At 39.1% G+C, this 24900-nt stretch overlaps 1 protein-coding gene and 1 pseudogene across 1 annotated transcript; both read right to left on the bottom strand.

The window, feature by feature from the left end:
* Nucleotides 1–6: 6 nt before the first annotated feature.
* Nucleotides 7–24900, bottom strand: LOC115800747 (T-cell-specific surface glycoprotein CD28-like). The gene is made up of 5 exons (XM_030758248.1): nucleotides 24683–24900; nucleotides 15121–15248; nucleotides 8687–8807; nucleotides 7146–7300; nucleotides 7–826 (listed from the first exon to the last, which is right to left on the bottom strand). The coding sequence occupies exons 1-5, from the start codon at nucleotides 24750–24752 to the stop codon at nucleotides 743–745; spliced, it is 558 nt and encodes a 185-aa protein (XP_030614108.1). The 5' UTR covers nucleotides 24753–24900; the 3' UTR covers nucleotides 7–742.
* Nucleotides 4359–4982, bottom strand: LOC115800748 (stathmin pseudogene; annotated as a pseudogene).

Raw genomic sequence — 24900 nt, 5'->3', positions numbered from 1 at the left:
AAGGTTTTGGCTCAACATACAAATAACGACCTTTTACTACATCAGGTTTTATCTAATACCATCAGTGAAAATATACAACATCAGAACATATCAAAAATAATGTGCTGAACTGCAAAGAATTGCCCAAAAAAGATCAATTTGTAAGGTTAACAAGGCTGTTAAAAACACATATCTGCAGTTTGTTCTTGAAAGCAGGAGTAGATGAGAATATCTGATTGGCCATTTCAAAGCTTTGGTGGTGCTACTACAGATACATATTTTTTTTCTAACTCTCAAACGTTGATGTAGAACAATCAAAAGTAGCTGTTCTAGGGTTAAAGCAGAGGCAGTGAAGAACTGAAATGTACACAGGTGCCAAGTGGTGTCACTTTAAAAAGAAAGAACCTTAAAATCAATCCTCTATTTGAGAAGCACAGTTCTATTGTGGCTGATATCCAGGTACATGGAATTCATCTAAAGCCTGTTGCATGTCTGTTACTCAGAAAATAGTGTGAAGTGTGACGAGTTTGAACCATGTATTTATTAAACCATTAAAAGTGATGTATATGGCCACGTTATTTAGGCTAACCATCACCAATAAATCATTTTAGAAAACAAAACATTTATGGGACAACTCAGTTTAGTCCACAACAGAAGGATCTCTTCCGTATCCATGCAGCAGTCTTCTGATTAATACTGAAAGGTGTTGACAGCACTCGCAGGTTGTATAGCTGTGACACTTCTTGGTTGCCATAAGCACCGCTTAAACTTTGGAAGGTTTCTTGAAGTCTCTGGGTCTCGTGTTTTCATACACAACTGTATCCATCTCCTTTTTCTTCTGCTTCTTCTGAGGAACACAAAGCCAACAACCATGTAAGTTTTTTTTTTTTTTGATGAATAGAAGAGATGTTCATTCTGTCTGTGTGTGTGTGTGGTTATAATTTAATTTTAAATAATTATTTGTGATCTCCTTAGTGGCTTATGACTGAATGATTACTCCACTGGTTGCCATAACTACTCATCTGACCATCTAGCACAAGGAAAAGGGCCTCAAGCTTCACATCTGCATGTACTGACATGTCCATAATATTATTCCTCTGTAACTTAGTATTTCATATATATATATATATATATATATATATATATATATATATATATATATATATATATATACACTTTAAACTACATTTACATTTCCCTAAGAACTTTAATTACTAATTAATTGCCAAACTTCCATTTTCACATGCAAAATGTATCAAGAGCCAATCAGATATTGTACTATGCCGTGCATTCAATTTTAGATAGAGGTAAAACTGAAACACTGTGTTACAGTAATTATGATGATTTGGATGACTGGACAAAGTAGCACTGTGATGGTGACAATGTGACTTGAATTTTAAGAAGAAAAGAAAGAAAGAGATTTTTATTTGTCACATACATATAGATGCAGTGAGATTCATTCTCTGCATTTAACCCATCACACACATGGAGTATGTAGTACACACAGCACAGCATGAAGCAGGGGGCAGCCAAAGGGCGCCCGGGGAGCAACCTGGGGGGGTGGGCTTGCTCAGGGACCCACAGTGATGCCAGCCCGAGAATTTGAACCAGGGTCCTCTCAGTGATGAACCCTCTTCTTCTCCCCTAGGCCACCACTCCAGATTATCCAATATCCAATTTTTACAAACCCTTTCTCTAAGAGTGAAGCAGATCTGATGAAATCAAATCACATACTCAGTTTGGAGCTTTCTGAAATTTATCTACACTAACTGCCAACAATGCAAGCATTAAAAAAAGACTAATTTAACAACCTCTGCATGTGCCTAGAGCAAAAAACTCAACATTTGAATTCACAACAGAACAGAGGGTACCTGTGAAAAGAGCAACACAACAGAAACAGAACATTCACCTACAAGGTTCATCTACAGTTTGTAAAGGTTGCACTTTTAAAAACTGCAAAGTGCAAATTGTAGCATCACTTTCCTGTTCTTAGTTCTTAGATGGGCTACAGCAGGAAAAGACCTGCTTCAGTGTGTTGTGCATTCAAAGAAGCCCTTCTTACATACTTAGGTTTGTGGTTATTTGAGTTCCTGTTGGCTTCCAATCAGCTCTAAGTAGTTTGGCCATTCTCCTCTAACCTCTGACATCAATAAAATATTTTCACCCAGACAACTGCTTACTGCATATTTTCTCTTTTTCTGACCATTCTCTGTAAACCATAGAAATGGCTGTGTGGTAAAATTCCAGCAGATCAACACTGTCAATGAAATCCCTTTTCTTTCCCTTTTCTGATGCTCTGTTTGAACTTCAGCAGGTTGTCTTGACCATGTCTGCGTGTCTAAATGTAGAGTTGCGGGCATGGAAATGGCTGATTGGATATTTGCATTAACAATCAGTCAAGTAAGTGTGCCTTCCATAGTGGCCAGTGAGTGTATATACAAACCTGTGGTTACTTTGGTATGAATACCTCTTATTTCCTGCATGCCTTCTAATTATTTACGGTAAATAATATACAGTATTAGCAGAAAGCATAATTCAATTTCAATTCAATTTTATTTATGTAGAGCTAAATCACATCAAATAGTCACCTCAAGGCACTTTATATTGTAGGCAAAGACCCTACAATAATTTCAGAGAAAACCCAACAGTCAAAACGACCCCCTATGAGCAGCATTTGGTGACAGTGGGAAGGAAAAACTCCCTTTTAACAGGAAGAAACCTCCAGCAGAACCAGGCTCAGGGAGGGGCAGTCACACTGTAGAAGAGAGCCAGAGATTAATAATAACTAGTGGTTAAATGGTAAGTGGGGTATAAACAAAGTAAAAAGAGGTGAATGAAAAGAAACACGGTGCATTATGGGAACCCCCCAGCAGCCTAGGATTATTAAGGCATAATTAAGGGAGGGTTCAGGGTCACCTGACCCAACCCTAACTATAAGCTTGATCAAAAAGGAAAGTTTTTCAAATAGAAAAGGTGTCTGTGTCCTGAATCCAAGCTGGGCGCTGGTTCCACAGAAGAGGGGCCTGAAAGCTGAAGGCTCTGCCTCCCATTCTACTCTTAAGTATCCTAGGAACCACAAGTAAGCCAGCAGTAAAATATTTTCACCCATATGAACTGTCCATATTTATCATTGTTAAAGTTGACATAAGGGCTGTATACACCCTTGAAATAGTTTTGAATAGTGGCTGGCCGGCATGACACATATACTCGACCGAAGACATGGGAGGTAACTTCCAATTTCCTTTTCGATTAGTTCTAATAAAGTCACGTAATTGGAGATAACTAAAAAAATCCTTATTTGTCAACTTAAATTTCTCTTTTAACTGTTCTAGGGATATAAATACTCCATCTTTATACAGTAACAGTGTTCTAATCAGCTAATACCTTTCTTCTGCCGGGATTTAAAGTTACCAGTCTGAAAAATCTTCGGTAGCAGTCTATTTCCCCATAAAGGGCTTTTAGGAGAAAGAAACCCTTCTAACTTAAACAATTCACTAAGTTTATACCAAATTTGAATTGACTGAATAATTAAGGGGGCAGCACGGTGGCGCAGTGGTTAGCGCTGTTGCCTCACAGATAGAATACCATCTGGAAGGCCTGGGTTCGATTCCACCTTGGCCCAGGCCTCTCCCTCTCTCTGTGTGGAGTTTGCATGTTCTCCCCGTGCTTGCGTGGGTTTCCTCCGGGTACTCCGGTTTCCTCCCACATTCCAAAGACATGCACTTACTGGGGTTAGGTTAATTGGCTATTCTAAATTGCCCATAGGTGTGAATGTGAGTGTGAAAGGTTGTTCGTCTCTCTGTGTTGGCCCTGTGACAGGCTGGCGACCTGTTCAGGGTGTACCCTGCCTCTCGCCCTATGACAGCTGGGATAGGCTCCAGCCCCCCCGCGACCCTGACCAGGATAAGCGGAAGCGAATGGATGGATGGATGGATGAATAATTAAGGGAGATGAAAGAGGAGTCTCTTTCATCTCTAGTGTTTCAATTTTAAGCCATGAAGGAGAAGTTTCTATGTCAAACATCTGTGCCAAAAACCTAAATTGAGCAGCATGAAAATACAACTGAAAATTAGAGAGATTGAGACCTCCATCCTCATACTGCAATGATAATTTATCCATGCTGAGTCTTGGCATCTTGCCTTGCCAAATAAATTTCCTAATTATTTTTTTGAGAGAGGAAAAAAATGCTTTTGGGACATGAATGGGAAGCGACTGAAACATATATAGAAATCTAGGAACACACTGCTAATTTTCAAAAAGGGCAGAAGCTGCACTGACAAGCTACACAATCAGATGGATTAGACAAGGTGGGGGGGTGATGATCCACATGTAAAACCAGCACAAATACACTTTGTGAAGATTTCAATTCTTCTGCTAAGTGGAACTTGTATTTACTTCAAAAAGGTGGGTAGTGAACACAACAAAAATACTGGCTGAACAAAAAATAAATCAATCTTTGGATACGTAAAAAACCCTATACAATCCCCAGTTTGTAACTTTCAGTTTTCCAAGTGCCTTCTTCTGAGGGCTCTTTGGTCTCCTTCTTCTTTCGCACCTCTTCCAACTTCTTGTCCTTCTCTTTGAATTTCTCATTCATCGCTGCCATAATTGCTGTACGGTTCTCTTTATTAGCCTCCATCTTCTGATTGAGCTTCTCCTCTGCCATCTTGCTGAAGTTATTGTTCTCTTCCATAGCTTTCTGTTGCACTTCCTTTTCGTGCTCACGCTTCTCAGCTAAGTGCTTCAGAACCTCAGCTTCATGGTTCTTGCGTCTCTCCTCTGCAGCATCCAGCTTCCTTTGAATCTCCTCCAGTGAGACATCCATCTTTCTGGGAGGAGACAGGGGAAAATTACCCTTGGCATCAGGGGCAGGAGCACCCAGGATGGCCTCAAAGGCCTGACCAGAGGCCCGCTTGTCAAGCTCTTTAACCTGGATATCTTCAGCGGATGCCATCTTCAGAGACTGCTTCGGGTCAGTTTAACTTCAACAACCTCCGGATGCTGTGCTCCGCTCTCACACGATTTACCGCGAGCCCTCTCTTGCCCTATTGTTTGAAGCCGGATTTCTATTCGTCTGCTGTCAACATGAATATAACATTAATTCTACCAAGTAATGTGAGGGGTAAAACCATCCATTTCTCAAGTCTTCACTCACCCTCTGAAGTGGGCTCTCCAAATTAAGTCTAAAAAGATTTTTAATGTTATTATCCACAAACACCCCTAAATATTTAAAACCCAAAGGAGGTCATTTGAAACTAGGTATACATTTAATTATACTGTTATCAAATTCAACAAACGGTAAAACTTCACTTTTTTCCAAATTAACCTTAAATCCGGAAAATGAACTGTATTTACCCAGTAGTTCCTGAAGGGAACAAAGAGAGTGATCTGGATTAGTCAGAAATAAATTATATCGTCTGCAAAAAGTGAAATTTTATGTATATCAGTACCCATCTCAAATCCACAAATATTAGGATTTGTTCTAATGGCCTCTGCCAAGGGTTCAGTGGCAAGTGCAAAGAGAGCAGGACTTACTGGATCTCCCTGTCTATTGCCTCTATATAGCCTAAAAGGATCAGATATAATCCCATTAGTAATAACCCTAGCCTGAGGGGATCTATAAAGAGATCGTATCAAATCAGTAAACCCCACACCAAAGCCAAATTTCTTAAAGACTGAAAACAAATATTGCCATTCAACCATATCGAATGCCTTTTTAGCATCTAGTGAGACAACTACACTTGGTATCTTTTTGAAATGTATTATATTAAAGAAACGCCTTAAATTATTAGTAGAAAATCTATTTATAATAAAACCTGTTTGATCCTGATTAATAAGAAGGGGTAAACAGCTTTCCAACCTCCTTGCTATCATTTTTGTAACTAATTTATAATCTGTATTGAGAAGTGAGATTGGTCTATAGGAGGAGCATTTTAGAGGATCTTTCCCTTTTTTATGGATGACTGTTATAACAGCTTGAGAGAAAAAGTCTGGAAAGTACCCATCTCTCCTACTTTGCTCTAGGACATCCATCAACAGTGGTATAAGAAGGTCTTGAAATTCTTTATAAAATTCAGATGGAAAACCGTCTTCACCAGGTGATTTATTTCTAGGGAGTGATTTAATAGTATCCAATACTTCAGCTTTAACAAAGGGCTTGTCCAATCTCTCTCTATCCTCCTCCAATAAACATGACAGTTCAATGGAGGATAAAAAAGAATCACCATTTAACCTAACCCTAGTAACTGCATGTCTTTGGACTGTGGGAGGCGACCAGAGTACCCTGAGGAAACCCACACAGACAAGGGAGAACATGCAAACTTCACATTAAAACATTGTAGTGACCAAAAACTCTTTCGCTCGATGGCTAACAACTGCTCAACCTTTCTGGCTAGCTAAGGATGTTCATTTACAGGTTAGCTTACAAAACATAAATATAACTTACCAAAAAAAGTAAGATGGTGCCTCAAGTCCCTTATTAATCCAGTTTAAAACAGCTCTCATATTGTTTGAAACAGACGATTCTAGAAACTAAACTGCACCTCATCTTGCATTCCTACTTTACCTGCAATTCCTGCAGAAAGATGTTTTTTAGTTTCTTATGACTGCAGCTGTCAATCAAAGCTGTCAATCATGGCATTACAATTTAGTTTTACAGCATCAAGTTTGTAATTCAAAGTAGACTTATGAGAATAACAACCCCCTGAACTCAAATCAGAACTACATAAAATGGCAGAAACCATCTTTGTTATCATGAGTTGAACTTTGTTTTTTCATCACTAACATAGAGATGTCTTTGCTTTAGTTCTAGGGCACACTCAGGTTGCCTTCAGCCACGTTTTCTACAGTCACCTGTTGCAGCAGTGAGGTACAACTTTACTCTGAAGGTGAATGTTCCCCATTTCTGGTTTGTGTCATACTTTTTCAAGTTTTACTCAATGAGTAGCAACTTCCATGCAAACTATGGACAACTATGGAAATCTGTTAGTGATCAAAGCAATCCCAAGGCGGTTTTTGGTGAAGCAACCTCATTGCATTCAATTTTATCTAATGATACCCAATATTGGAATGAGGCCTTAAGAGAAGCAGAACCTTATTTTGATTCCTTTACTTACTTTCCCTACTGCAGGCAAATGTGTGAAATCCATCCATCTGTTTATTCTTACCCATATAGCAATGGTTATGCAGGTGATTGTCAGGCTATAGACCAGTAAAGCACCACATCCTCCCCACATCACCACCTCTGGAATTAATGGAGGCTTGCATGCACAGCTCTTAACAGGTGTGACACTGGCATTGATTGATGACAAAGGCTTCTCATCTGAAATTTCACAAGAAGACAGTTCACATTAGATTTTATATTCATGTGGAAAAAGAAGTACCTCCTGCTTAGAACTTGATGAACTTTTGTTTGTTTTACATATTTGGAAAAGCAAAAATACTTTAAAAGTATTTTTTGTAATTTAAATACAGGGAAAAAACAGAGTGTTGCTACATTTATCACACTTCAAAAGCTATTGAAGCATATGGTGTCATCATTCCAAGAGCTCTGCAATTATGAAGAGGGTTTTATGTGTCTGGGCATTTATGTTTGAAAGAAATGCTTCCATTTAAATTTCTAAAAATGCCAGATTTCAAATTACTGACCATTTTCACACCTTTTAATGAAAAGGCAAGTTTTCCTAACTTTTTGCCCATCATCTGTAGGAAACCCTGACTCCAAACCAAAAATCTTAGCTTAAAGATGTGGGTGCAACCCGTCAGCTGCCTGAGGATTCTACACAACTGTGATTGAAGAGCCTAAATGAGGAGGAAGTCATCAATTTGAGTGGTAAAAGACACTTTATCTGAGTCTGTGGTGTTCAAAGAGTTTAACCTGACTCCAGAGGCCATCAACTCCAGTAGCAGTTGATCACTTTTCTTAACGTTGTGAGGCATTTGCAAGAACTGATATACCTCACAGAATCCCATGAGTTTGTGAGTAAAACAAGAATTGAACAGACAGATTATTGAATTACCAGATTTGTAATTGAAATTGATATTACTTTTTACTATTTTTTTTTTACAATTAGACTATTTAAATTTTAGAGGAAATGATGTAGCCACATTTTGTTTGATTTCAAATTTACTTAAAAAATATCAGTAGCCTCTCATCTGCTGCCATGGTGCCTGTTTTGGACCCAAGGTTTTGAGTTCCTTTTGTCTTTCGGTTCATGTTGATTATTAAGTGCTTTCTGATTGTTTTCCCTGCTGTTCTAGTTCTCTTGGATTTTTATTATTACTAGGCTGAGTTATTAATTTCACTATAATCCTAGTAATCATGAAAAAAAAAAACTATGGTTTGCTAGTAAAAATAAGACCTAATATCTGACTATTGACTATCTATTGACTGAGTCAAGGACTTTGGATCAAAAAAATTTCCACAATATCAATGAATGTTTGAGCAATATGAGGCCATCTGCCTGAAAGCTGATGCTAAAATGGAAGCAAAACCTTCTGCTTGATCATGATCTCGGACACAAAATGGAAAGGAATGGCTTATGAAAAATACAGTGCTGTAAATAGTTAAGTTAATAAGTTCAAACACGATGACACCCCCAAAACCACCACCCAATGATTTCATAAGGATAATATCAATACCAGTGACAAAGATATATACAGTACATGATGTGGACATGACTTTGTGTATATGAGTCATGTATTTTACCTGTCACATTCACTTGAGTTGTTTTACAGTTCTGTTTGTATGGCGGAGGATAAATCGTCTCCATCATGCAGCAGTACACCCCACTCTCACTGGCTGTGACTTCAAACTGTGCTGTGTGGTTCTGCTTAAAGAAAGTAAATATACGGTCATTTCTACTGAAAGCCTCGTCACTGAAAGGAGACAGGTGAGGTGGTTCAGACTTTGTGAATAAAGTCCGATACAGGTCAGTGAGTCAGAGAAGCTCACTTCTGACTTGCTGTCAATAAGTGCTGCTGTTTTTGCTGCTGTTAGCTACTGTTAGCCATTGTTAGTGAAACTGTCTTTCAAAGTGATGCAACTTTGCTGGACTCCTAGTGGATAAGCTCTCATATGATGTGAGAAAGTGATGTTAGTTTCTAACCAGCTGTTGTTGTTTTGCCAACTCTTGTCAGCTACCAGGGAGGTTCATCTATCTAATCTACTGACAATATAACAAATCAGGAACAAATAAACATGTTTATGCACATTTTCATGTGTTAGAGCTCTGACTTCAGGATATGAGACTTGAGGTAAGGAGGAAGAGGATAGGATTTTATTACAATGCTGGTTGTGTTGTAATTTTCCTTTTTTGCTTTTTAGTGAAGGGGGACTCCTTTTCCCACAATAAAACAGGGGTATGATCCTTCTTATCTTGAGTCTGTAGGTGCAGGCACAAATATAAATGCCCCTCGACAGCAGGCTAACATCTACAACTTCTCTTCAGCTTTTTGGTGTACTGCGTATGTGACCAGTGTAGCTATATACATTAAATGCAATTAGTGGGGAGAGATACAGGGGTTGGAAATCGAAACTGAAACACCTGGTTTTAGACCACAATAATTTATTAGTATGGTGTAGGGCCTCCTTTTGCGGCCAATACAGCATCAATTCGTCTTGGGAATGACATATACAAGTCCTGCACAGTGGTCAGAGGGATTTTAAGCCATTCTTCTTGCAGGATAGTGGCCAGGTCACGACGTGATGCTGGTGGAGGAAAACGTTTCCTGACTCGCTCCTCCAAAACACCCCAAAGTGGCTCAATAATATTTAGATCTGGTGACTGTGCAGGCCATGGGAGATGTTCAACTTCACTTTCATGTTCATCAAACCAATCTTTCACCAGTCTTGCTGTGTGTATTGGTGCATTGTCATCCTGATACATGGCACCGCCTTCAGGATACAATGTTTGAACCATTTGATGCACATGGTCCTCCAGAATGGTTCGGTAGTCCTTGGCAGTGACGTGCCCATCTAGCACAAGTATTGGGCCAAGGGAATGCCATGATATGGCAGCCCAAACCATCACTGATCCACCCCCATGCTTCACTCTGGGCATGCAACAGTCTGGGTGGTACGCTTCTTTGGGGCTTCTCCACACCGTAACTCTCCCGGATGTGGGGAAAACAGTAAAGGTGGACTCATCAGAGAACAATACATGTTTCACATTGTCCACAGCCCAAGATTTGCGCTCCTTGCACCATTGAAACCGACGTTTGGCATTGGCACGAGTGACCAAAGGTTTGGCTATAGCAGCCCGGCCGTGTATATTGACCCTGTGGAGCTCCCAACAGACAGTTTTGGTGGAAACAGGAGAGTTGAGGTGCACATTTAATTCTGCCGTGATTTGGGCAGCAGTGGGTTTATGTTTTTTGGATACAATCCGGGTTAGCACCTGAACATCCCTTTCAGACAGCTTCCTCTTGCGTCCACAGTTAATCCTGTTGGATGTGGTTCGTCCTTCTTGGTGGTATGCTGACATTACCCTGGATACCGTGGCTCTTGATACATCACAAAGACTTGCTCTCTTGGTCACAGATGCGCCAGCAAGACGTGCACCAACAATTTGTCCGCTTTTGAACTCTGGTATGTCACCCATAATGTTGTGTGCATTGTAATATTTTGAGCAAAACTGTGCTCTTACCCTGCTAATTGAACCTTCACACTCTGCTCTTACTGGTGCAATGTGCAATTAATGAAGACTGGCCACCAGGCTGGTCCAATTTAGCCATGAAACCTCCCACACTAAAATGACAGGTGTTTCAGTTTCATTGTCCAACCCCTGTATGTCCTTCCTTCCACTATATTCAAACATGGTGGGGGAACATGGTGGCTTCCATCAACCTGCTCCCACTCCTTTGAATTTTGAATAAATTAAGTTTAAGTTTGTGAGAATGCATCATTTTGTTGGAAGACATAATTATACAGTAATTTATGTATGTTTATGATACAATATTTGTCAATTACATAACCTAAAAAATTTGCTGAATATACGTTTAAATATTTGTAGTTTCTGTTACATTCTGTCCTTTTCTGAGTTGATGATTCATTTTAACTGAACTATTGTTTGGATTAGGTAAACCTCATTTCTATTAAATGCACTTTGATCATTTTAATATAGCTCATGATCTTGAGTTATAGAGATTTTTTATATATAAAAACTTATGTGCTTAATGCAAGGTAACAACTTTAAAAGAAGCAGATGTTTTACAGTAATGAAATGTTTATATGTTCGCCTGTGGATTTAACATAGCCTGTTGTTATGCTTTCAAGATATATCAGCCACTTATGGCATGAAATAAAAACCCACTAATAAGTTCACGTTTACATGACCTGCCGGTTGGCAACATTGTGTTAAAAGGTCAGTATGAGCACTATGAACTCACTTTCTTTCATACAGGATGTTCCTGTGTATCCTCTGCTAAAGGAGAACTTAGAAAATGCGAATAGCACTTATTATGTGCCTTGGGGTGACTGTGATTTGGTACTATTTAAATAAAATTGAATTGGATTAAACTGAACTGAATTATGGATGCCACAGAAATACTTCTGGGTGACTTCCTGTGTTTAGTCTCCTCTTTATTCGTAATCTTGCTTCTCCCCTTGTTATTTTTCAGATGGACTGTTTGCTCTTCTCTCCTCTGAGGTCTTGTTCTTTTCCTCCACCTGGCAGCTCCATATTCAACACCCTTTGTCAAATATTGTTCACGATAAAACTTGTCCACTATCCCTGCACATGTCTAAATCATCTCAGCCTTGCATTTCTAACTTTGTCTCCAAACTGCTCAACCTGAACTGTCCCTCTGATATACTCATTTCTAATCTTGTCTATTCTGGTTGCTCCAATGACAATCTTAACTCTGCCGTCTCTTTTGGTGTTATCATCTGCAAATCATCCATCACAGCAGGTCTCACTACCATCTTGTAAACCTTTCCTTTTACTCTTGCTGCTTTCCTTCTGTCACAAATCACCCAGACACTCGTCTCCACCCACTCCATCCTATCTCCACTCTCTTCTTCACCTCTGTAATGCACTGTCTGCTGATTTGGATGGTTGACCGCAGGTATTTAAACTCATGTACCTTCACTACCTCCTTGCATGTTCTCCTTTCTCCTCTCATTCACATGTATTCTGTCTTCCTTCTACTGACTTTCAGTCCAGTTCACTGCAGTGCAAGCCTCCTTCACCAGATTCTCTTCCACCTGCTCCCTACTCTCAATACAGATCACAATGTCATAGTCCACAACATACCTTCCCCTCTCCTCTTTCGTTGTCTTCGGCCAACAGTAGCAGTTTCCACCAGCACCCTGTTGGCTAACAGCACCTGGGCTTCAACCGACCTGCTATAGAAGTCTCATTCTTTATGATCTGCTTGTTTGATTTGGCTGAGATTTTATGCCAAATATCCTTCCTGATGCAACCCTTTATCCAGGCTTCAGACCAGCATTAAGAGTATACAAGCTTTAAGAAGATAATAGTTAAATGTCTTGTCCTTGCCTGGAGCAATGGGATATACTGAACAAAGTAAATTACATTAACTGAAATAATAAGTTGACTTAGAAGGCACTTAAGTTGTAATGTGCACACTGTCATGCCTTTGGCCCACTGCTTTGTGTTTTTTTGGTCTTTCAGGTTCTGCTGTTGTTAAATTTCTTTAGTTGTCTTTCAAAGTTTATGGTTTAGATTCTTAGTTTATTGTCAGTTTTGAGGTTTGAATGTTTCTTTAGTGTTTCAGGTTTGTGTATTTAGTTTTCTGTTGTGGCGTTTGTGGTTTTCCCTCAGTGTACCTGCCTGTGTGTCAAGTCTGCATTTCTGTTATGTTTAGCCATTTCCTATTGGACTTTGCAAGTCCTGTGTTGGTGCGCATTGTGTTCAGTTTTGCTTCCTCTAACTTGTTTTCTTATGATTAGGTTCAGCTGTGTACTCTTATGTTTCTCATTTCCCTAATTACCCCAGTGTGTTTCTTCTTCGTCATCCCTCATCTGCTGTGTATTTTTCCATGTTCTGTGAGATTCCTGTTTTGTTCTTCTGGCTCCTGTCCAGCTCTGTCTGTACTTTGTTAACTTTGTTTTTTTGTTTTTTTGTTTGCTGGTTTGTCTGTTGTTTAGTTCATGTCTCCCGAGTTTTGCATTCAGGTCCATTTCCTGCCTGTGAAAGTATGCAATATAGCATCCAGTAAATATATTTACCTTCTGAAAACATTTAAGTCTATTAATCAGTATAATATATATTAATAATATTAATCAATATTATTCGTGTTTTAAGTGCAGAGTAATGATTGGAAAGTAACAACATGAGTTGGTTATACAGAGAAACTGTAAAATAGCTTTAAGGAACATTACACCAAGAGCATTTGATTGTTATGTCACCCATACAAAAAGTACTAGACTATAAACAAAAAGAACTGAGGTTGTTCTGAAGATTTTGTGCTGATGTCAGTAACAGCAGATGTGTGTGTGGTGTCTGAAATGATATAATCATATGCCGACACGTATTTCCCACATCCTGATTATACTTCTCTAGCAAACCTCAAACACCAGAAGTCTCTTCTTGTTAAAAATGAGTTCTTCCTCCCCACCATTGCCATGTTTTACTCATCTGATCATTGTTCTCTCTCTCTGGAATATTGTAGGGCATTTACCCTACAATATAAAGCACCTTAAGACAATTGTTTTTGTACATTGCCATTATATTATTGAAATAAAATTAAATTTTATTTCATTTAAAAAATGTTCTAATTGTCTTTTATGTACAGAGCCCAAATTATTCATTTTGGTCACACTGTTGTGGATCTGTTATTGGAGATGTTTTTCAAATAGAAATGTCACCTAGAGCCTTAGGGCTCCAGTCAGCGTGAACAGGAGTCAGAGCCTCTTCCTCTCCTGTGCTTTTTCATATAGTGCTCAGCCCCACTCTGGTAATGGTGCACCAGCTTGAAGAGTGACAAAGAGTGAAATGATATGATTTTGTGCTATGGCTTTTGTAGTTACCAAATCTGACCTCATTTGTGCACTCATGGGAGATTTTAGGACCGAGTGTTAGGCAGAGCTCTCCACCATTATCAAAATACCAAACGAAGAAATATATGAAGAATGTAATCCAACCCACCAATGAAATTCCACTGTCTTTTAGAATCGATGCCAAAGAGCACTAAATATATTCTGTACAAAGATGCATAACAACTTACATAAGATACTTCATAAAGGGCATGAAGCAATTTCAGTCCTTTGAAAATGGTCACATGTGGATGTCATGACCTCGATCGCTCATAGCTGTGACTGTGACATGCCTACAAACCCCAACTTCGAATTTCAGTGCAGTGCATTGTGAGAGCAGAAGTGAGACAATGTGGTTTCCTCAACAGTCCAACAGTTATTGCAACTTCATAAAAGCTTCCTCTAAGACAAAAAAGGCAGAATGAATATTTTGAATAAAAATAGTTCATGTACATTAATGCTCATAAACTAAATGTTTATATAATTGTGGTGCATAGTGGCTAAGGAGTTCAGTGTACTGTGCAGTACTGCACTCCGTGACAGTGAAAATAAAAATCAACAAAACTGAACCTTACATGATACAAAAATCTATATTAAAGGGTTTTTTTTAATGTAAATGACCTAGTTCTTATATAGCGCTTTTCTACTCAGTTTGAGCACTCAAAGTGCTTATACAACATGTTTACATTTACCCATGCACTCCCGTTCATAAAAGCACTTCCATGATTAACTAAGCTAAGTGCTTTAATTATCTAGCATTCACACACATTCACACTCCAACGGTTGCATCGGAGAGCAACTTGGGGTTAAGTATCTTGCCCAAGGATACATTGGCATGCAGCCTGGAGTAGCCAGGAATCAAACCGCTGACCTTCCGATCAGTAGGTGACCTGGTCTACCTCCTGAGCTACAGCCACCCCGATGCCATCATGTAATGTCTTTAGTACCAAAAGTGTCTCTGGAGCTTGAAAAACTTCTTTTCTGTTTCTTGAAGACATTTCACCTCTCATCCAAAAGGCTTCTTCAGTTCTCAAATCAAATGGTGGAGAGACCCAGGTATCCCAAAAATGTGGCAACTAAAGAAACCTACAAGCTCACAGACATTTGTATAAATAGCTGAACACTTGAGCTCACACACTTACCTTATTCAGGCCGACTTTAGTGACAAGTTTTTTATTGAAGAACAGCTGATACTTGATCTCTGAGGCTTGGAAAGATGGACAGGAGACCATTACTTTAGCAGACTTAGGTACTGAGGGGACAGGGCCATCTGATGGACAGAAAAACAAAATGCTAAAAATTAGTCAAATCGACAAAGCATAAGGTGGTCTCATGTTGTTATTGATCATAGCTGACCAATAACAATGGTGATATCAGAGTTATAATCTACAGTGTGATCTGCATCATCAACACTGTTTCCACAGGACCTGGAAGACCATAAAGTTGTAGTAAATATAAACAGCATATCTTTTCACCAGAACCCGTATATAGCACTTAGATGCTCACTAACCCATGCCATATACATATATGAACTTTGCTGACATCAAATTTATGATGAGCAGCAAAAGTAAGTCAAAATTATTTATAAAGCTGACCAAAGTGCTGTACAAAGTATGTATACCTGAACAAATAAGCACACACACACATATATTTACATGTGGACTAGTAAGCAGACACAAAACATAAACACATAACCAGAGAATAGTAGGGGACAAATCTAGGTATAGTGTATTATATATATATAATCCAGATGCAAAGCAATAAAGGCATGAAAGATTTGAGTTTTTCAATTATTGTCAACTGTTAACAGCCATTTTTGACAGTATTGCACTACTCTCTTAAAAATTTCTTCTTCATTTTGCTAGAACTTTCACTCATATTTGCTTTTAAAACAGAAGAGCATCTGAAAATGTGCTGGAACATCTTGATGGATCATAACCAAAGGCAAAAGCAGTTCAGATCTGCAGCTGGATTCACACAGGGACGTTGCCACCCACAGCTAGAATACCATCCTTGCAAGCCAAGGCCTTGCAGAAAACACCAGGCCAGAATGGCTGAAAACATGTTCTGATCTGGGTAGTTTCATGTGGTGGAACTGGTATTTCCCTCAGTTGTTACTGTAAAGCAGTTGTTCTCAAACATGAATTGAAACATCAACTGATGCATTTTCAGCTTCTGAACTGGCTAGCTAGTCACTAGCTTTTCACTACAGTGGGACCTGCTAAAGTACTGCCACTGTACTTTTGACAAGGGGTACATATTTTTACCCATGTATCTTATACAAGGATAAATTGTGAGTGGTCCCTCATGACTATTTTGAACCTAAATATAATGACAGACAAATCAAGTTTTTAAAAAATTATTTCTATCTATGGTGTAATTTAAGTGATTAACCTAACCTCACGTCTTTCTGCTGTTGGACAACCCAGATATAGAATAAAAATGGTCAGAAAATGTGAAATGCTTTTTAATTCATTTAAAGAACAACAGATTTTTTTTTTCTTCCAAGCACAGACTGGCTCCTCATACTGTATTCCTCCCAGTAAAATGTTTTACTGGGCACAAACACTCACTGGCCACTATTAGGTCCACTTTGCTCATGCTAGGTTGGACCCTTTTTGTCAGCAGAAGTGTCTTAATTCTTTGTGGTATAGATTCAACAAGGTGCTGGAAATATTCCTCAGAGATTCTGCTTCATATTCACATTATTGCATAATGTAGTTGCTGCAAATTTATCATCTGCACATCCATGATGCAAATCTCCTATCTTACCACATCCCAAATGTTCTCTGTTGGATTGAATTTTGGTGGCTGTGGAGCAAGGTCATAATTTTTTGGATTTTCCATTATAGTTTGGATTTATTTCATTGTAACTTTTAATTCTAATTAGTTTTTAGAGTGGTTTTGCTCAATTTGGGGTTTTTTTATGCTTTTTTTTTCATGCTTTGTTTAAATTTAGTTTTCATTCATTTTAGTATTAGTTTTAGTTTTTCATACTTTATTTGTCAAGATTCAAGGTGCAAGAGTAACTACTGTGTCAACTAAAGATACCATTTAAAAAATTGTATTCAACACCCAACAACCAACTGTTCAGAAGATAGCATTATGTGCTAAATGTGTGTAGTACTCAGGACACACATGAACATAATGAGCCATCAACAGGGAGAAACAAAGAAAAATCATAGACTCCGAAACCCAATAAACTCCCAATAAACTTCAGCATCAGTGCAGTAGATTAATTATATCTTGCATGTGGTGTATAAGGTCAGAATACAGCTGTATTTCATCTTTGAAGGAATCGAAGCTCAAATCCAGCTGCATTCTGATGTTATAGATCACATCACATGATGCTAGTTCTCTGTCTTAGATACTCACTGATTAGACTTCAGCCCTGGATCTTTGCAGGGCCTCTGTATATAACCTACATAAGTCGCAAATGGTGTTGCCACATTTCTGCTTGTGTAGCTGCATTATGTGTGTTAATTACCTTGTGGTTGTGTGCCAGTGTTTTATATGCGGTGTGAGCCGACAAACAAAAAAATGCTGGGACTTTTTCCCCTCCTTGGCTCTTTGTGGTCAGTTTTTTGTCCCTTTGTCTTTGTTCATTCCATCACATCCATTCTCATAGTTTCAGCAGTCTCCCTTCAGGAATTTGCTGACGTTTGTGAGTCCTTATATTGATGCTTTGATTATTATTCCTGTTATTCTCTCACTGATAAATTCAAAAACTGTTACAAAAAGTAGCCGGAAATTCACAGGAGAACTCAACAGTGCTGGGCAAACACAATCAGTGCCAGTAGCGTGGACCCAATGTGTAGTTACATTTCTCAGGAGGCGCACATCAGGTTGTGTTGCAGGTTACTGTGTGAGTTCAGAGGGGTTTCTGTAGCCAACTTGTGCGCGCTTCTCAGGTGGACTTTGAGTTTGGTGCGTTTTTTTCAGTTGAGAAGTATTCCACACATTTTGTCATCGTCCACAACAAGACACTTGCTTCTGTCTGTCTTCAGCTTCAAATATCTGCTTCTATTGTTCTTCTATTGTAAATCTCATATGGGATTCTGCTGGTTTCTTCCAACTTTTGCTGCTGCCATTATATTGCAGACTAGCACGGTGAGCAGACGCACACACAGAGAGGTGCCATATGGTGCTCCCAGCTAAAACTGCTAGAGCAGAAAAAATTATTTCATATCAAAACAAAGAGTATTTTATCCATAAATTCAGTTAGTTTTATTTAGTGAGCGTCTCACTGTGGCTCCCCATATATAGTAAGTAAGAAAGAGTAGTGACAACCATTTTACCATCTTTGGAACAATAGATCGGGGGTTTGAATCCTGGCCAGGGGATGCATTCAATAAGGCTCCCGAGGCTAGGCCCTCCATGATACTGTGATGAATAGCAGGGCCTCTGGCACAGCAGAGGACGTAATGAGGAGTAACTGAACTCACCTGGGGAGGAGGAGATAAAAGGGAACAGGCGTAGAGATGAGGGGTGCTTCCTTGTTTCTGTGTTTTGCTGGGCACCAGGTGGGAGGGTGCCGTTCGCAGCGATCAGCGTTGCCGGCGGTGAAGACAGTTAGAAAGGAGAGCTGTTCCTGTGAGAGGAGGAGAGGCTAGTTGCCTCTTTTAGGTAGTTAGGGATTGGGGATTTAGATGTTCCCTTCCAGCCTTACATTGTGGCTGGGTTAGATTGAAGTGTGTTTAAGTCATTTGGAGTGAAGCCACACCTGTCCATTGAAATCACAGTGCAGCTGGAGTTCCTTCATCTTGAGAGAAGAGCCCGGAAGCCAAAGGTGTGTCCAATCAGCCAAGGGAGTTTTCTACACTTAGACCCCACGGGAGGGGGTCTTGTCATCAGACCGGCAGCTAAGTGGCTTTTTATAAATCTTTAAACTCATTGTGTAAGTGATTGTTTTTATAGGGAACCGGTTTGATAATTTTAGGAAGCAGCAGTAGAGCTGTGAGGGATGGTCCCCCTTCTCCCTCTGTGGTGTTTTGCAGTGGAGTGATTTAGGCCGGTAGTGTGACGGTCCATTTGGGTTGCAGTGGGGTGTTATGGAATAGCATGTGTTGATTTCCATTTTGCAGTGATTGGGTGCAGTCATTTTGGAGAGAGAACCTTGCCTGAGCTGATCTTTGTCTGTTGTCTGGGGTTGTCATACTGAGTACCTATTAAACTATTTTAAGTCTGAGATTATAAATAAAGTTATATTATTATTAAGTCGAGTGTCCTTGTATTTTGTTCTCTGCCTTAAATAAATAAGTATTACAATACCTAAGCTTACCTCTGACTATGAGCAAGAGATATATGATTGAAGCCATACCGGCTCAGACATCGCCTGGAATAACAAGGTCCATGTCAGGTGTTGAGGAACCAGGACATACTGACAATAAGTGGGTTACTGGAACAAGTGAGAATAGGGAACTGTTGGAATGTTACTGTACATTTAACCCCAGTGAAAGGAGCTACATGAAGAGGATGTGTGACCTATGGATTGTTCGACATGCAACGTCCATACTAACATTAAAACTAGTAGCTCAGTGTTCCAGCATCTGCTGCTGCAACTAGAGATTGACAAGGTACAACGCAAATGCTATGAAAAAGGTGAGCCAGGATATCAGGTCAGGCGGGAGATATCATCATCCCCACACTCGTTTTCAAACTGTGGTACACTAAAATTTAGTTTACTCTTTCTTGAAAATGGTGTATATTCATTTTTATGTTATCCAATAGGCTTAAAGTGTACCAGGCTAGCCTAACTGTTAGCTTAAACTTCTAACACAGAAATATGTGTTGTGTTTTCCAACGCCTCCACTGGTCTCTACGGTGTGTGTGTGTGTGTGTGTGTGTAGAGGGCAAAGGAGTGAATATGAAATTAGCATGAGTGAAATTACGGTTATAATCACGTTGCCTTTAAGGCTTGTGCCAAAAATTAACTGTCTGCCATGAAGTGATTTCTTTTTTTTTAAAAATATGTATATATTAAAATTGTCAACACAACAAAAACAAACAAACAAAAAAAACAACCCCTGCCAAACCCCCCCCCCCAGAAAACAAAAACAAAAATAAATATAGCCGCAAACGGCAATAATAGGCCCTCGCCGGCCGCGGCCCAGGTGTTGGTGCTGATTTGAACCCATCTTTTCCACCCATGCCTATTTTAGCCCTTTTAATAGCTGCTACATGTGAGATGTTGAAATGGATGAATTGGCTAACCAAGGAAAAAGTTGCCATATTCCGGGCTTCGCCATGGCAACACCTTACATATTACATTATTTTCATCTGCAGGTTTTTGTTCAGGGAGATGTGAAGAGCGTGTGTACCAAATTTCATGCATTTCTATGCATTTTTGATAAAAGGGTCATTTTTCAATCGTAGAAATTTCAAATTTTTTCCCATAGGAATAGAATGAGGCCGTTTTGGGATCATCATGGCAACAGTGTCCAAAATATGATATGGGTATGTTTGCCCTTTTTGATCAGGCTGACATCCAGAATCTGTCTACCAAATTTCATGTATTTCCGGCAAACTAAGTCGAAACTTTTGTATTCGAGAATTTTCGCTTTTTCCCATTAGAATAAATTGGGGCATTTTGGGCTTCACCATGGCAACCTGTTAGAAAATAGACTATGGGTGTGATTGGCTTTTTTGATTGGGATGATGTTAGGAATGTTGACACAAATTTTCATGCATTTCAGAGAAACTAAAATTGTGGACCTCCATACAAATTTTCATTTGCTTCTGTAATGGGCACTATTGCAGCTATATCTTTTTTCTCTAATTGTGGGTTCGTGCTGGTTAAGTACATAAGTGATAAATTTTTGAGGCTGATCGGCCAAAGATTGTGCGAACGAATGCACAAACAAATTAGTGGCGAGACACAAAAACAAAGGTCAAATTCATGGCATCGCCATTCTATAAAACCCCGCATAACTTTTGATGCCCCGCTTGCCTAGATGATCCTGAGCGATTTTTGTGTCAGTAGGTTAAATGCCCTAGGACAAGTTGATTCAAATACGAGGTGTGCAAAAATGCAGACTTGGCACTTTTCAAAATTCAATACAAGATGGCCTACTTCCTGTTTTTATGGCAGAGTTGGTATAATATAAATTTTTGTCACTTTGCACACGTACATTATGTGACCCGAATTTCATGACTCTTGGCCTAACTTTATTTTGGGACTCCTCCCATAGGCGCAATGTATTTTGAGTAAACTAGGGGGCACAGTTGGACCATTTTAAAGATTTTTTTTAATAGTGACATTAAAAACCAAAATTTTTCACGGGACCTGAATTTTGTGCAAAAATTGGTGACTTTTCGTATATGTTTAGGGGGTCAAATTTTCGATTGTTTTGTGACAACGAGAAGAATAATAATGGAGAATGCTAACAATTCCAATAATGTGCTTTTCCAGTCACCTTCATATATACGTTTTCGGAAAGCGCTTGATCCGACCAACGTTGTTACGCTCGTCATTGGCTCAAAATGGCTCAAAAGATCATAGGCTGTCCCCTGCCCTCCCTCCAGGAACTGTTCAATGCCCGCTGCCAGAGGAGGGCACAGAACATCCTCCAGGACCCCTCACACCCTGGACACTCCTTGTTTCAGCTACTGCCATCAGGCAGACATTTCAGGACAATGAAGGCCAGAACAAACAGACTGAGGAACAGCTTTTATGCCAGGGCTATCATTGAACTGAACTCTGTGTGGTTTGGACAGTGATGTGGGGTGGTAGTGCTGACTGTGTGCGTGCGTTGGTGTGTATTGGGGCTAGATTCGTCTGTTAATTTACTATTGTGCACTGTATTTTAGTAATCATTTTTATCACTCATATTTTTATTATTTTATTATTTATTGTCTGAGGCACCTAGAAAGGAATGCATTTTAAATTTCGTTGTGCAACTTCTGTGTACAATGACAATAAAGATTCTGATTCTGATTCATTGACCCAATTTTGTTGCACAAGCTAGCTCATGATGCTAACGATTTCAGTTATGGGCTGCTCCATTCACTCCCATACATACTTTTTCGAGAAGCGTTCGACCTGTCCTACCGCTCGACTTTGACAATGGACCCTTTTTCGTTTTTCGCGCAAGTGAATACAATAGGCTCCTCGCCGATTCCTTCGGGAGGCTCGGGCCTGATAATAAAAATAAAATAAAATTTAGACAAACATTTGGCCAATAAACATAGACATAATCAGTTTCTAGAGTCCCAATCCAATACTTGCATATACAAAAAAAAAAGCACTTAGTATTATTAGTAACTAATACAAGGCCATATTCAATGATAATATTTACAGTACAAAGGCTCTTGTAAAGATTTTAGAAATATTCATTCTCATATATAACAGAAAGGGTTCCCATGTTTTAACAAAAATATCTTTTTTGTGCAACCTGCATGCCAGGTAATCAAGAGATATTTAATTCAAAATAGCCTTCCGCCATTGTGTTTTTGAAGGAATTTTTTCCATTAACCAGTTAAGGAGAAGACATTTTCTTGCACAGAAAGTTAACATCCTATAAAGCTTTCTATTATATTTATCAGTAACAGCTGGGTCAGTTATCCCTAGTAATAAAAATAAAATATTGTTGTTTAATTTAATAGAAAAAATATTATTCAGTTCCTGAAAAGTGATTTCTGATGTTTCTAAGTGATTTTATGTGTAATGTATTAGCTTATCTTGGTAAAAAAGGAAAAAAGAGTGCAGTCAACAGAATTTGTGAATTAAGAAACGACCAGTTTTGGAAGAATCTTTGTGGCTCCTGCAGTATAATCAATTAAGTCCTTTTTGGCTACTTAAAATATCTGTTTTTTGTGATTTATACTGCCCTCTTGGCCAGATTTCTCTTTTAAAAGAAATGTTAATGTCAATGACACTTTGACTCTGATAAATAAAGAATATGTAAAAGCCACTTTGTTGATATTAAAGTATATCTTTTTATGGGACAACACTGACAAAATGACACTTTGACACAATGAAAAGTAGTCAGTCCACGGTATACTCTCACTGGCAATATGAGAACAATATGAGAACAGGCCCAATATGAGACTGACCATGCTAAGATGCTGTGCGACTTTCAGATACAGATGGACAAAATGGTTGGACAAGCAGAGGAAGAAGGCCGTAGTGATAGATGTAGCAAAATCAAGTCATAGCAACATCAGGAACAAGGGTCATGAGGACCTCAATAAATGCCAAGGGCTGAGAGAATAGCTAGAGAGAATGTGGAAGGTGAAGGTAACGGTGTTCCCGTGGTAATGGGAACACCTGGGGCAGTGACCCTCAAACTGGGAGAATGGCTCCACCATATTATAAGAATGACATCCAATGACATTGGTCAGAATTGTTTGTTTGTTTGTTTTTTTTTCAGTTGGACTGCATTCTTGCCTTCTATCTGGCAATATCATTACCGCTTTCTCTGTTTCATGAGATCATTTAGACTTGGTGAAATAGTGCATTATCCCACAGGAAGCAGCCACCAGAAGATGGGTACACTGTGTTCATAAAATGGGAGACGTGGTTAACAGCAGTACTCAAGTACACTGTGGTGTTTAAACAATACTCAGTTGGTACTAAGGGGCCCAAAGTGTGAAAAAAAAAACACATCCTCCAAACCATTATACCACCAGCAGCACAGCTCCTACCATCTGAATGTTGCAACAAAAATTGAGACTCATCAGACTGACAGGAGTGGCACCCACTGTGATCATCTTCTGCCAATCTGTTTCATGTTTTGACATACTGTGCATTCAGAGATGCTCTTCTGTGTTGCTTGCTCATAACAAATGGTTATTTAAGTTACTATTGCCTTCCTGTCAGCTCACATAGGTCTGGCCTTTGGTGTTAAATAAGCATTATTGGGAAGAGAACTGCAGCTCACTGGATATTTTGTCCATTTCAGGTGTTTTTTAATATGGTTTCTGGTGTTTATGTGTTCTAGAAAAGTGTAAAAGCTTAGTTATTAACAGGTCACCATGATTGAGGCAGTGTTTATGTTTAGGGTTGTTGTTGGGTTCCTGTTCCCGTTACTGTGTGGTGTATGCGGTAATACGATGAGGCCTCCTCTCCTAAAATGGAAATATTGTCAATAAGTGCTCTGAAGAAATGAAATAAATCTAGGTCATTCATAATGACTTTTTCTGTCTTTAAATTTGCTAAGGGTAAATGAAGGGCTTTTAACTTAATTTAATATAAAGTAAAAGTACTTAATCACTTAAGTTTATGTGAGTTATTCTTTGTAAGTACCTCATATTCAGAATATGTATAACTCACCCCTTACTTAATTGTTCTTAGCCAATGAGTTTGTACTTTATGGATGTGGACTGTGCATGTAAGGACTGAAATGGACTTTTACTGCACCCCATGCATTAGCATTTAATTCACGGTCATATTGCACAATATAGAGTACCAAGAAACTGTAGGCTGGAAGAACACAGAGATTTATAGCTTTAGGACTGTCCATAGTAAAATATGCCATTAAAATTCAGTTTATAAACTCAACATCATTAATAAGTGCAGACCAGAGAACACAGGAAAGTGAATAAAAGTACTCTAACAGAGAATCACTAAGGAGAGGCTCTGACTCTAAATGGCTGACAGGGAAAATGAAGGCTCTCAGTTATTCTGAAAGTTGTAATGTTGGTAAAAACACTCACCTAGCTGTTATTCTGAAGTTATTTTATCTTCAATTTTACTCGTCTTACCTGAGCAGTATGTGCCTTCCCCAGCACTGAAACACACCATCACCACCATACACAGAACCCCCACTATCATCGTGTCCTCCTGTTAGGCTACTAAGCTGCCAGTGTTTGATGGTGGTCTATGATGGGTATAGTTATCCTCTGCTGCAAGGTGCGAGGAGCTCTGTCACACGCCTCACTATCTAAAAGCTATTTGCCACGTTCTAACAACATGTTAAATA

The sequence above is a fragment of the Archocentrus centrarchus genome, chromosome 21, assembly GCF_007364275.1.
Source record: "Archocentrus centrarchus isolate MPI-CPG fArcCen1 chromosome 21, fArcCen1, whole genome shotgun sequence".
NCBI classification, from domain to species: Eukaryota; Metazoa; Chordata; class Actinopteri; order Cichliformes; family Cichlidae; genus Archocentrus; species Archocentrus centrarchus.
Note: the sequence above shows the minus strand (reverse complement) of the source record. Positions and strands in the feature narration are given on the sequence as shown.

What these genes read in the sequence shown, in the direction of transcription:
- LOC115800747 (XM_030758248.1), bottom strand. Translation starts at nt 24,752, where the DNA reads ATGATAGTGGGGGTTCTGTGTATGGTGGTGATGGTGTGTTTCAGTGCT. An exon ending in GGAAGGCACATACTGCTCAG is followed by an intron (nt 15,249 to 24,682) that starts GTAAGACGAGTA and finishes TCTGTCCATCAG; the next exon opens with ATGGCCCTGTCCCCTCAGTA. An exon ending in CTAAAGTCGGCCTGAATAAG is followed by an intron (nt 8,808 to 15,120) that starts GTAAGTGTGTGA and finishes TTCTTTAAGCAG; the next exon opens with AACCACACAGCACAGTTTGA.